This window comes from Mobula birostris, chromosome 10 (genome assembly GCF_030028105.1).
Source record: "Mobula birostris isolate sMobBir1 chromosome 10, sMobBir1.hap1, whole genome shotgun sequence".
Taxonomy (NCBI): Eukaryota; Metazoa; Chordata; class Chondrichthyes; order Myliobatiformes; family Myliobatidae; genus Mobula; species Mobula birostris.
In genome coordinates, this window is record NC_092379.1 from 111229837 (window position 1) to 111244271 (window position 14435).

At 43.1% G+C, this 14435-nt stretch overlaps 1 protein-coding gene across 5 annotated transcripts in view; it reads left to right on the forward strand.

Annotated features, from left to right (window-relative positions):
- Positions 1-14435, forward strand: part of LOC140204259 (SWI/SNF-related matrix-associated actin-dependent regulator of chromatin subfamily A member 5-like) — a 172593-nt gene that overhangs the window by 69539 nt on the left and 88619 nt on the right. For 2 of the 5 annotated variants that reach the window (XM_072270825.1, XM_072270827.1), the window contains exon 1: positions 1469-1720. The exons of 1 other annotated variant lie outside the window; for it this stretch is intronic. In XM_072270825.1, coding sequence (XP_072126926.1) covers positions 1625-1720 — 96 coding nt within the window. In that variant the 5' untranslated portion in view covers positions 1469-1624. Of the gene's footprint in view, positions 1-1467; positions 1727-14435 lie in introns of those variants that run through there. 2 more of the 5 variants (XM_072270824.1, XM_072270826.1) reach the window with 2 other exon arrangements.

The following is a 14435-nucleotide window of genomic DNA, read 5'->3' on the forward strand; positions in this document are numbered from 1 at the left end:
ATCAACTTTCCTGATAACTTCCTCGAAAAACTGTTAAGATTGATTTGACATGATCTACCATGCTGACTATTCTTAATCAGTCCATATCTATCCAAATACTTACAAATCTGATCCCTTAGAATACCTTCCAATAATTTTCCCACAATTGATGTCAGACTCACCGGCCTATAATTTCCTGGTTTCTATTTAGAGCTTTTCTTAAACAGTGGAACAACATTGGCTATCCTCCAATTCTCTGGGACCTGTCCTGTCGTTAAGAATGATTTCACTATCTCAGCTGGGGCCCTGGCAATTTCTGCATTTGTCTCCTGTAGGGTCCGGGAGAACACTTTGTCAGGTCCCGGAGATTTATCCACCCTGATTTGCCTTAGGGTGGCGATCACATCTACCTCTGTAATCTGAACAAAGTACATGAAGCTGATGCTGCTTTGATGCAAAGATTCAAAGAATGTATTTAAGATCTCCAAATATTTCCTCCATTTGTATCAGAAACGATTAGCTTTGCTGCATGTCATCTTCAGTGGCTCAGTTTTACTCTCACCGCTGGGCATTTTCCATAGCTTAACATTTCGCAGCTTTTACATGAGACCATCACATTTTTAGTCCATTCGGCCAATTGAGTATGCTCTGCCATTCCATCATTGCAGATTTATTTTCCATCTCAACCCCATTCTTCTGCCTATTCCCTACTAACTTTGAAGCCCTGACTAACCAAGGACCTATCAACCTCCGCTTAAATGTACTTAATGACTTGGCCTCCATAGCAGTCTGTGGCAAGAAATTCACACTACCCTCTGGCTAAAGAAATTCATCCTCATCTCTGTTCTAAATAGGCATCCCTCTATTCTAAGGCTGTGCCCTCTAATCCTAGACTCACCCACTATAGGAAACATCTTCCTCATATCCACTCTATCCGACCTTTGCTTGTATTCTCTCTCATTAACTGCTCCAACTTCACAACTTTTATGTTCCTTTGTTCATGCTGTCATTTACTTACCAGCCAGATAACTTCGTCAGCAGCCATTGCCCCCACAACAATACTTATATCACAATATCAGAGCTATGCTTTTCCTCCCTTACACAATCCGCAACTGTAAACGAACTTCACACGCAAAATACTGGATGAACTCGGCAGGCCAGGCAGCAAATATGGAAAAGAGTACTTTTCCTTTGATGCTGCCTGGCCTGCCGAGATCCTCCAGCATTTTGTGTGTGTTGCTTGGATTTCCAGCATCTGTAGATTTTCTCTGGCCTTTAAAACGAACTTGTTTTCTCCCCTTCCCAGCTGTGCTAATTCTGTTTGCCTTTCCCCTTGTTGCTGCAATTGCCAGCCTTTTCTGTTTTATTAAAAGCGTCTGCAGATTTTCACTTTAATAAGGCCATTATCCTACCCCTCCCCCCCAACAAGCAAGGACAGAGGGTTTGCCTTGGCAGCGTAAACTGACAGATGTGCCTGATCATACGCATGGTGCAACATGTCACGGACTGGCAGAGGTGCGTCTGTTGAGTGATTGGTGGGATGGTGACAAATCTCGCGATAGCTTTTTGACAACACGGCAAGGAGAGTATTTTTAAAATAACAGTAGGATGATAATCCGTGCTTGAATAAACCCCCCGACGTTACATGGTGGGGTTTTTTTTCCCTGCGCGACGTGACAGTCTCGGTGAAACGAAGATGTGCGAGGAGGAAAGAGCCGGCACGTCTGGGCAGCCTGATAAGGTGGGGGTGAGTGAGTGTGCAGCGGGACCGTTCATTGTGCCCAACTTTGTACCGGTTGGCGACGGGACGCGGCTTCACGTTCCGGCCGAAACCTCGGCCTCCGCCGCCCGGAGGAAGGGCGGGACATTTTTTCCGCCGGTGCTCGTCATTTCGCGCCGAATACTGGTTGAACACAGCACAGACATAGGGCGCGTTGGGAGTGTTTATTGTGTAGGCGGCGGGAGACGCGTCCTGCTCAGCGCGCCGTTGAGGGCCTGGGGTCCGTAAGGCAGTTCGGGCCCTGTTTCTGCGCAGCCTGCGCTGGAGGTGGTGGACGGTCCGGGATCAGGCCGCGCTGTCCGACAACGCCAGCCGCCGGGCGGCCACACACTGTACAAAGCTGTATTGTGTGACGTTTGTACTGGGGGCGGTGACATCTGAAATTGCCAGACAGCAGCCTGAACACCCCTCCAGAAAAGTCAACGAAACGGGGGTTTCTCAACGTTACCCAGATTCGCATTTTTAATTTTTCTATATTATGTCTTTGAATTAAAGAGAGAAGTTGTATGAGAAATATAAAATTTGTGAAGGATGCAAGCAGGTATAGATGATTCTATGCGATCACGAAGGTTTTTGTTTCCCCCTGCGGGGCATTTATTTATACACAGCGGGGAAGGAAGATATGATAGAAGATGCTCTCAGATGACAGAGAGAATGGAGGGGTTTGAGCCATGTATAAGCAGAAGGGAATACTGTAGTTGTTAGAGTAATTAGTTTGGCTCATCGTACGCCTGTTCCTTTGCCGGAGAACGTAGATCAAATGCTCTATTTTCTGTTTTCACATGTTAATGTTTTTTAAGCTCCCGTCTCCAGTTTCCGAGGACTCTTGTAAATAAAGGACGAGAGTTTATTGTAATTGATCTCTTACTCTTTTTATGAAAACACAAATCTGTCTCTATCTTTCTTGTGTCTTTACTTCCGTGCTATCTTTCTTCGTTATCAGTTTCTTGGCCTTTTGGTGCTTGTTCAGTGATTCATGCCCTCAGGCTGAAAACTCGTTTTGGTTGTGCTTCAAGACACATTTTTAATCTGATAAGAGTTTTTAAACTTCTGCGGTTACTACCTTCATATCACATTTCAGTCAGTCCTTAAAGGGATACGTTATTATTAACACTCGTGAATTATTTCTTCAACTAGTTGAATTGGTTACCAACTGTTGTATCTTTCAACTGATACTTGTTGATCAAGTACACTGGAGCCTCTTTTTTTTCCTCTGACCCTATAAATGGTTTCATCTCCCTGAGATTCTCAGATCCTTACTCCAAAGCCAGCATACTTATGTATTACAAGACCTTCAGGTGTCAATGCTTTCTTAATTCTCTCAGAAATGCCTGACTGGCTTACACCACAGCAGCAACCCTATTCCGACTTTAATGATCACTGTGCCAAGACTCATGACAAAAATGCATTTCCACATTAGGCTTATAAGATTCAAGTCACTTTTTATTGTCATTTTGACCACAGGGGACTGTCTTGTCTCCCTTTCTCTTCACCATTTAACACCTCGGACTTCAACTACTGCACAGAGCCTTGTTATCTTCAGAAGTTTTCGGATGACTCTGCTGTAGTTGGATGCATCAGCAAGGGAGATGAGGTTGAGTACAGGTCTACGGTAGGAAACTTTGTCACATGGTGTGAGCAGAATTATCTGCAGCTTAATGTGAAAAAGACTAAGGAGCTGGTGGTAGACCTGAGGAGAGCTAAGGTACCGGTGACCCCTGTTTCCATCCAGGGGGTCAGTGTGGACATGGTGGAGGATTACAAATACCAGGGGATACGAATTGACAATAAACTAGACTGGTCTAAGAACACTGAGGCTGTCTACAAGAAGGGTCAGAGCCGTCTCTATTTCCTGAGGAGACTGAGGTCCTTTAACATCTGCCGGACAATGCTGAGGATGTTCTACGAGTCTGTGGTGGCCAGTGCTATCATGTTTGCTGTTGTGTGCTGGGGCAGCAGGCTGAGGGTAGCAGACACCAACAGAATCAACAAACTCATTCGTAAGGCCAGTGATGTTGTGGGGATGGAACTGGACTCTCTCATGGTGGTGACTGAAAAGAGGATGCTGTCTAAGTTGCATGCCATCTTGGTCAATGTCTCCCATCCACTACATAATGTACTGGGTGGGCACAGGAGTACATTCAGCCAGAGAATCATTCCTCTGACATGCAGCACAGAGCGTCATAGGAAGTCATTCCTGCCTATGGCCATCAAACTTTACAGCTCCTCCCTTGGAGGGTCAGACACCCTGAGCCAATAGGCTGGTCCTGGACTTATTTCATAATTTACTGGCATAATTTACATTTTACATATTACTATTTAACTATTTATGGTTCTATTACTATTTATTATTTATGGTGCAACTGTAACGAAAACCAATTTCCCCTGGGATCAATAAAGTATGACTATAACTGCTGGTATAGTACACAGTAAAAACGAGACAAAGTTTTTCAGGACCATGGTGCTACATGAAACAATACAAAAACTACACTGAACTATGTAAAACAACACGAAAACTACACTAGACTACAGACCTACCCAGGACTGCATAAAGTGCACAGAACAATGCAGGCATTACAATAAATAATAAACAATAGGCACAGTAGAGGGCAGTAAGCTGGTGTCAGTCCAGGCTCTGGGTATTGAGTCTGATGGCTTGGGGGAAGAAACTGTTACATAGTCTAGTACTGCAATATTTTTTCCTCTATTTTTGCTCTACTTATTTAAATTAATTTTCTTTTTTATATGTACTTATTGTAATTTATAGTTTTTATTATTATGTATTGAATATACTGCTGCTACAAAACAACAAATTTCATGATATATGCCAGTGATATTAAACCTGATTCTGATACATCAAGTGATCTAGTCATCATTTGGCCATATGTTGAGATTATTAGATGGAGGTCACAAATAGGAAGGAAAATAAGACTCTTATGAGTAATTTGTTTGGGGGAGGGCCCTGTGTGTGAAACGTTGAAGGCCTGTACAAAAGTACAGCAGGAACTAGAGAAGGATAATGGAATGTTGGCCCCAATTTCAAGGGGGTGGAGTGTAAAATTAGTAAAATTTACTGCAGCTGCAAAGGCACCAATGAGATCACATCAGAATCCGGCTGAATGTCACTGGCATATGTCGTGAAACATATTGTTATGCGGCAACAGAACCTTGTAGTACATAATAAAAATACTGCAAATTACAGTAGGAAGTATATATAATTTAAAAAAAGTTTAGTGCAAATAGAGAAACAACAAAGTAGTGAAGTTGTGTTCATGGATTCAATGACCATTCAGAAATCTGATGGCAGAGGGAAAGGAGCTGTTCCTGAATCATTGAGTGTGTGCCTTCAGTCTCCTGTACCTCCTCCCTGATGTTAGCAATGAGAAGAGGGCATGTCCTGGATAATGGGGGTCCTTAATGATGCTGCCCTCTTGAGGCATCTCACCTTGAAGATGTCCTGGATACAGAGGAGGCTAGTGCCCATGATGAAATTTGACTGAGTTAACAACTTCCTGCAACTGATTTCGATCCTATGCAGTGCTCCCCCTCCCAGACAGCAGTGAGGCGTATGAGACGTTGATGCAGCCAGTTAGAATGTTGTCCATGGTACATTTGTAGAAATTTGTGAGAGTCTTTGGTGACATACCAAATCTCAAACTTCTAATGAAATATAGCTGATGTCATGCCTTCTTTGTAACTGCATTAATATGTTAGACCCAGGATAGATCATTAGAGATATTGACACCCAGGAGCTTAAACTTGCTCACCCTTTCCACTTCTGATCCCTCAATGAGGATTGGTGTGTGTTCCCCAATCTTGCCCTTTCTGAAGTCCACAATAACTACTTTGGTCTTTCTGACATTGGGTGTGAGGTAGTTGCTGCAACACCACTCAGCCAGCTGACCTATCTGCTCCTGTATGCCTTTTTGTCACCATGTGACAGTGGTCCCCCACCTCCAGGCCGTGGACCGATACCGGGCCGCAAAGCATGCAGGGGTGCGTTCCGGCTACCGCTGCACCCCTGCATGCTTCGCAGCCTGGAGTTTGGGGACCACTGCCATATGAAATTTTGCCAACAACAAATGTGTCATCAGCGAATTTATAGATAGCATTTGATCTGACCCTATCCACATAGTCACGGGTGTAGAGAGAGTAGAGCAGTAGGCTAAGCACATATCCTTGAAGTTTTTTTTTTAGCGTGTTGCACCAGACAGTCAGCTATTCTTGTCTGGCGTGTGGTGTCAGGATTGGTCTCCTTTCGGACTAACCGGGTCACGATATGAACGTTCCTGACTCGACCCTTTTTTTTTACGAGGCTGAGTGGCTAGCTCGACGCTCAACCTGGCACGGATGGAAAGCGTGCTCGGGGGGTGGCCCCACTTGGATTCGAACTCGGGAGCCTTCACTCCGGAGTCCGGCGCTGATGCCATTGTGCCACCAGCCGCCCATCCTTGAAGTGCACCAGTTAATTACAGTGAGGTGGAGTTGTTATTTCCAATCATATGGACTGTGGTCTTCTGGTGAGAAAGTCAAGGATCTGGTTGCAGAGGGAAGTACAGAGGCCCAGGTTTTGTAGCATTTTGATCAGAACTATAGGAATAATTGCATTAAATGCTGAGCTGTAGTCTTGTAATGCCCTACATTTCAGTTAGCTCTTTTATAACATTGTGTTCCTAAGAAGCTTCATATTATATAAAATCCCATGCTAAAAACAATTGTGTCAGTCGAGAAGAGGGGATTAATGGTTAGAGAGATACAGGTTTACAGTAAGTCATTTTTCCCAGAAGATTTTCCAAAAATAAAGGTTTTGTTTTATTGGCTATGTTTATTGCAAGCTAAAAATACTGGAGGATGTATAAGTACATTGTTTAAAAAAATTATCCTTCATTATGTCAAAGGAAGCCATTACTTTCAATTTCTAATGGCTTTTTGCCATTAAACTTATAGCCTCTGCTCTTAAGAGACAAAGGTGTTGGATTACTGCAGGGAGGTTACATGCGAACAGGTTTTTTTCCCTTGATAGTTTTTTCCTGCTAGTCAGTTTCTAAAGTAAGTGGTTCTCTATTCCCAATCAAATTCTGATTATTCCAGATTTGTCCTGTGGAATACAAACAGTGTTCCTAATTCATCAATTGCTTTATACACTCGGTGACTATTAGGTATACCTGCTCATTAATGCAAATATCTGATCAGCCAATTATGTGGCAGCAACTTAATGCATAATAGCATGCCAGCATGATCAAGAGGTCCAGTTGTTGTTTAGACCAAACATCAGAATGGGGAAGAAATGGGACCTACATGACTTTCACTGTGAAATGATTGTTGATGCTAGAGGGTGTGGTTTGAGTATTTCAGAAACTGCTGATCTCCTGGGATTTTGGAGAATGGTGCAAGAAACAAAAAAAATAATCCAGTGAGTGGCAGTTCTGTTCGTGACGACACCTTGTTATGAGAAGTCAGAAGAGAATGGCCTGACTGGTTCACACTGACAGGAAAGCGACAGTAATTCAATACAGGAGGTACCTAATAAAGTGGGCTGTGAGCATATATCCATTTTGCTCTAGGGAACTGGGCTGTAGTAGAATTATAAATGTTTTTAATTTTCCTGTTTAAGATATTACTTCCTTGGAGGCAGTTCAGAGAAGGATGATCTGGGTTATGGAGTTGTTATCCAACAAATGGCATGGATTCTGTTAGTTGGAGTATTAAAGAAAGTGGTGAGCTTTTTGGAACATTATTTTCATTGGGGCTAGATAGGGTAACTGCTGAATGGATGTTTCATAGAATCTGGCCCATTACAGCACAGTATAGCCCCTTCAGTCCACAATGCTGTGCTGACTTTTTAACCTACTCTAACATCAATCTACTATTTCTCTCCCACTTAGCCCTCCATTTTACTTTCATCCATGTGCCTATGAATTCCTTAAATGTCTCTAATGTATCTGCCTGCACCACTACCCCTGGCAAGGCATTGGCAATCATCCAGGCGCCCACCACTCTCTGATTTAAAAAAAAGTTATCTTGACATCCCCGTATGCTTTTGTCCAATCACCATACAATTATACCCCCCCCACCCCATATTTGCCATTTCTATCGGAAAAAGTGTATGGCTGTCCACTCAAGTGCCTCTTATACAATTTTATCAAGTCATGTCTCATCCTCCTTTGCTCCAAACAGAAAAGCCTAGCTCACTTAACCTTTCCCCATAAGATATGCTGTCTAATCTAGGGAGCATCCTTATTTATCTCCTCTGCACCTTCTCTAACACTTCCAGATCCATCCTTTAATGAGTGGTCCAGAACTGAACACAATATTCCAAATGTGGTCTAATCAGGTTTTTACAGAGTTGCCCTGGGGCTCTTGAACTCAATCTCCTGACTAATGAAGGCCAACACACTTTGCACCTTCTTAACAACCCTATCAACTTGTACAGCAACTTAAGGGATCTATGGATGTGGGCCTCAAGATCCCTCTGTTGCTCAACACTGCTAAGAATCCTGTTATTGCCTCTATTTTCTGCCTACAAATTCGATCTTCCAAAGTGAATCACTTCATGCTTTTCTGGGTTGAATTCCATCTGCTACTTCTCAGCCCAGCTCTGCATCCTGTTAATATCTTGTTGTAATCTATGGCAGCCTTCTACACTATGCGTAACTCCACCAACCTGTGTGTCATCTGCAAACCTACTAACCTGCCCTCATTCAAGTTATTTATAAAAATCACAAATAGCAATGGTGCCACAACAGATCACTGTGGAGCACCACTAGTCACTGACCACTAGGCAGAATATGCTTCTTTCACAACCACCCTCTGTTTTCTATGGGCAAGCTGGACTAAATCCACATATCCAACTTTCCTTGTATCCCATGCCTCCTGACTTTCTGATTGAGCTCACTATGGGGAGCCTTCTCAAATGCCTGACTAAAATCCATATACACCACATCTCCTGCTCAACTCTTTATTAATGTGCTTTGTCGCATCCTCAGAAAATTCAATTAGGCTCATGAGGCATGACCTTCCTTTCAAAAAGTCATTATGGCTATCCCTAATCAGACTTCGTTTCTCCAAATGCTCATAAATTTTGTCTCGTTTGATGGTATACATGTATACAATATAGTTAAATAACAATAAACTTAACTTGACTTTCCAGTAATTTGCCTAATACTGAAGTAAGAATCATTCATCTATAGTTCCCAGGGTTATTCCTGTTCCCTTTCTTGAATAAAGGAATATTTGCCATCCTACCCTTGTTCCTGATGCTTTTTGCGTTACAGTAGACAAACTTCAACCCATCTCACTGACTACAACTTTACCCTATCAACTGCCTATCCTTACTCACAGTTTCTCTGCTAAATGCCCCACCCTATGACCTATCACTGTAGTTCCCATACTCCTGACAAACTAGTTGAAACCCTGCCCATCAATTCTAGCAAATCTGCCTGCAAGGATATTGGTCCACCTCAAGTTTAGGTGTAACTCCATAATACCATAAAGTATAGGAGTAGAATGAGGCCATTTGGCCCAATCAAGTCTGTTCTGCCATTTCATAATGGCTGATCCAATTTTTCTCTTAGCTCCAATCTCTTACCTTCTCCCCGTATCCTTTCATGCCCTGACCAATCAAGAATCTATTAAGAATCTACCTTAAATATACATAACTACTTGGCATTCATAGCTGCCTGTGGCAAAGAATTCCATAGATTCACCATTCTGGCTAAAGAAATTCCTCCTCATCTCCATTCTAAAAGGATGCCCCTGTATTCTGAGTCAGTGACCTATGGTTTTAGACACTCCCACCAGAGGAAACATTCTCTCCATGTCCACTCTATCATGGCCTTTCACCATTTAATAGGTTTCAATTAGGTCACCCCTCATTCTTCTAAATTCCAATGGATACAGGCCCAGAGCCATCAAATGCTCTTCATATGACAAGCCATTCAATTCTGGAATCATTTTTGTGAAACTCCTTTGAACCCTCTCCAGTTTCAGCACATCCTTTCTAAGATGAAGGGCCCACTATTCTATGTTCCATGTTAAATCTCAGAATAACATCATTGCTTTTATATTCGAGTCTACTTGAAATGAATGCTAACATTACATTTGCCTTTCTCACCACAGACTCAACTTGCAAATTAACCTTGGGGAAACCCTGCACAAGGACTCCAAAGCCCCTTTGCACCTCAGTTTTTTTTTGTATTTTCTCTCCATTTAGAAAATAGTCAACCCTTTCATTTTTTCTACCGAAGTGCATACCTGTACATTTCCTTACACTGTATTCCATCTGCCACTTCTTTGTGCATTTTCCTAATCTGTCTAAGTGCTCTGTAACCTCTCTCCTTCCTGAAAACTACCTGCTTCTCCACCTATCTTCATGTCGTCTGTAAAGTTCGCAACATAGCCATCAACTCCATCATCCAAATCATTGACATATAAGGTAAAAATATAAGGTCCCAACACAGACCTCTATTGAACATCACTAGCCACCAGCAGCCAGCCAGAAAAGGCTCCCTTTTTTCCCACTCTTTGCCTTCTGCCAATCAGCCACTGTTTTGTCCATGCTAGAATCTTTCCTGTAATGCCACGGGCCTGTAGCTTGTTAAGCAGCCTCATGTGCGGCACTTTGTCAAAGGCCTTCTAAAAATCCAATTACATAACATCAACTAATTCTCCATTGTCTATCCTACTTGTTATTTCTTCAAAGAATTCCAACAGATTTGTCAGGCAAGATTTTCCCTTGAGGAAACCATGCTGAATACGGCCTATTTTATCATGTACCTCTAAGTTCCCTGAGACCTCATCTGTAATAATCGACTCCAACATCTTTCTAACCACTGAGGTCAGACTAAATGGCCTAAAGTTTCCTTTCTTCTGCCTCTCTCTCTTCTTGAAGAGTCAAGTAACATTTGCAATTTTCTTGTCTTCTGGTACTATTCCAGAATTTGGTGTTTCTTGAAGGATCATTACTGATGCCTTCACGATCTGCTCAGCTACCTCTTTCAGAACTCTGGGGTGTATACCAGCTGGTCCAGGTGACTTATCTACCTATGGTTATGGTAATTTCATACACTTTATGACCCCTGATACCTGGAACTTCCATCATACTGCTCGTGTTTTCCATCATGAAGGCTGATGCAAAATGCTTATTCAGTTAGTCTACCGTTTTGTTGTCCCCCATTACTATCTCTCCAACATAGTTTTCCAGTGGTCCTATATCCACTCTCGCCTCTCTTTTACACTTTATGTATCTGAAGAAACTTTTGGTATCTCCTTTAATATTATTGGCTAGCTCACTTTCATATTCCAACTTTACCTTCTTACTGACTTTTTTAGTTGCCTTCTGTTGGTTTTTAAAAGCTTCCCAATCCTCTAACCTGCCAATAATTTTTTCTCCATTATATGCCCTTTCTTTGGCTTTTATATTGGCTTTAACTTCTCTTGTTAGCCACAGTCAGATCATCTTTCCTTTAGAAAACTTGTTCCTCTTTGTGATGTACATATCCTGTCCCTTCTGAATTGCTTCCAGAAATTCCACCCATTGCTGCTCTGCCATCATTCCTTCTAGACTTTTTTTCCAACTCATCCTTTTTGTACAGGTCATACCTTCTCCAGAAGTTATGCCAATGATCCACAAATCTGAAACCCTGCCCCCCCACTTCAATTCCTCAGCCACACATTCTTCTGCCAAATCATTATATTCTTGTTTCATTGTTGAGTGGTACAGGCAGCTGTTCAGAGATTACTACTATTGAGATCCTGTTTTTCAGCTTCCTACCTAGTTCCCTACATTCTCACTTCAGGACATCATCCCTTTTCCTACCTATGTTGCTGGGACAAATATATACCATGACTTCTGGCTGCTCACCCCTCCGCTTTAGAATGCTGTGGACCCAGTCTGGAACATTCCTCACCCTGGCACCTGGAAGGCAACATACAATCCGGGAGTCTCTTTCATGCCTACAAAATGCCCTGTCTGTTCCTCTAACTAAAAGCACACGTGACTTGTGGCGAGGGTTGCATACCATCGCGGACTTCAAAACCAAATGTAGTGGTGCCGTCAACATCATGGCCTTTCTCCCAGATGAGCTCAATCGCTTTTATGCTCTGTTCGATGTTGCTAACTGAACCTCTGAGGAAAGCCACCACTACAACCTGCAACCTGGTCATCTCTGAGGCTGAGGTACGCAGACGTTTCCAATAAGTGGACGGTCACAAGGCTGCAGGGCCTGACAATATCCCAGAGCGAGTACTCAGGATATGCGCAGCACAACTGGCAAGTGTATTTACAATTCACCTACTGACACAACCGATCGACAGGTGACGCAATAGCCACTGCTCTACATACTGTCCTTACACTTCTGGAGAAGAAGGATGCTTATGTCAGAATGCTGTTCTTGGACTACAGTTCAGCATTCAACACTATAATTCCATCCAGGCTCAACAGGAAGCTCAGAGACCTCAGCCTTGACCCTGCCTTGTGCCGCTGGATCCTGAACTTCCTGTCAGGTTGCCGGCAGGTGGTAAGAGTGAGCTGCCTCACCTCCGCCCCTCTGACTCTCAACACAGGAACCCCTCAGGGCTGTGTACTAAGTCCCCTCATTTACTCCCTATATACCCATGACTGTGTCGCCACCCACAGCCCTAATCTGCTAATTAAGTTTGTTGACCACACTACGTTGATTGGCCTAATCTCAAACAATAATGAGGTGGCCTACAGGGAAGAAGTCATCTCTCTGACATAAGCAACCTCTCCCTCAATGTCGCAAAAACAAAGGAGCTGGTTGTGGATTAGAGAAGGAATGGAGATGGGCTCACCCCAATTGACATCAATGATCTGGTTGAGAAGGTAAACAGCTTTAAGTTTATTTGTATATTTGGATTTTCAGAAGGCCTTTGACAAGGTGCCACACATGCGGCTGCTTAACAAGATAAGAGCCCATGGAATTACGGGAAAGTTACATACGTGGATAGGGTGATGGCTGATTGGCAGGAAACAGAGAGTAGGAATAAAGGGATCCCATTCTGGTTGGCTGCTGGTTACCTGTGGTGTTCCATAGGGGTTTGTGTTGGGGCTGCTTCTTTTTATGTTGTACATCAACGATTTGGATTATGGAATAGATGGCTTTGTGGCTAAGTTTGCTGATGATACAAAGGTAGGTGGAGGGGCCGGTAGTGCTGAGGAAACAGAGTCTGCAGAGAGACTTGGATAGATTGGAAGAATGGGCAAATAAGTGGCAAATGAAATACAATGTTGGAAAGTGTATGGTTATGCACTTTGGCAGAAGAAATAAACTGACAGATTATTATTTAAATGGGGAGAGAATTCAAAGTTCTGAGATGCAACGGGACTTGGGAGTCCTCGTGCAGGATACCCTCCAGGTTGAGTTGGTGGTGAAGAAGGCAAATGCAATGTTGGCATTCGTTTCTAGAGGAATAGAGTGTAGAAGCAGGGATGTGATGTTGAGGCTCTATAAGGCATTGGTAAGAACTCACTTGGAGTACTGTGGGCAGGTTTGGTCTCCTTATTTGAGAAAGGATGTGCTGATGTTGGAAAGGGTACAGAGAAGATTCACTAGAATGATTCTGGGAATGAGAGGGTTAACATATGAGGAACGTTTGTCTGCTCTTGGACTGTATTCCTTGGAGTTTAGGAGAATGAGGGGGGACCTCATAGACACATTTCGAATGTTGAAAGGCGTGGACAGAGTGGATGTGGCAAAGTTGTTTCGCATGATGGGGGAGTCTAGTATGAGAGAGCATGACTTAAGGATTGAAGGGCACCCATTCAGAACAGAAATGCGAAGAAATTTTTTTAGCCAGAGGGTGATGAATCTATGGAATTTGTTGCCACGGCCAGCAGTGGAGGCCACGTCATTGGGTGTATTTAAGGCAGAGATTGATAGGTATCTGAGTAGCCAAGGCATCAAAGGTTATGGTGAGAAGGCGGGGGAGTGGGACTAAATGGGAGAATGGATCAGCTCATGATAAAATGGTTGGAGCAGACTCGATGGGCCAAATGGCCGACTTCTGCTCCTTTGTCTTATGGTTTTATGGTCTATGTTCCTTGGCATGCACATCATTGAGGACCTTAATGTGGTCTATACACACCAGCTGTGTGGTGAAAAAGGCACAACAGCGCCTCTTTCACCTCAGATGGTTGAGGAAGTTTGGTATGGGCTCCAAATCTTAAGAACTTTCTACAGGGGCACAATTGAGAGCATCCTGACTAGCTGCATCACTGCCTGGTATAGGAACTGTACCTCCCTTAATCGCAGGATTCTGCAGAGTGATGTGGACAGCCCAGCACATCTGTAGCTGTTAATTTCCCATTATTCAGGACATTTACAAAGACAGGTGTGAGAAAAGGGCCCAAAGGATCACTGGGGACCTGAGTCACTCCAACCACAATCTATTCCAGCTGCTACTATCCGGGAAACAGTATTGCAGCATAAAAGTCAGGGCCAACAGACTCCGGGACAGCTTCTCCCACCAGGCCGTCAGACTGATTAACTCACACTGATTTGAGTGTATTTCTATGTTACATTGACAGTTCTATTTATTATAATTATAAGTTACTATAAATTGCACATTGCACATTTACATGGAGATGTAATGTAAAGATTTTTACTCCTCATGTATGTGAAGGATGTAAGAACTAAAGTCAATTCAATTCAACTAA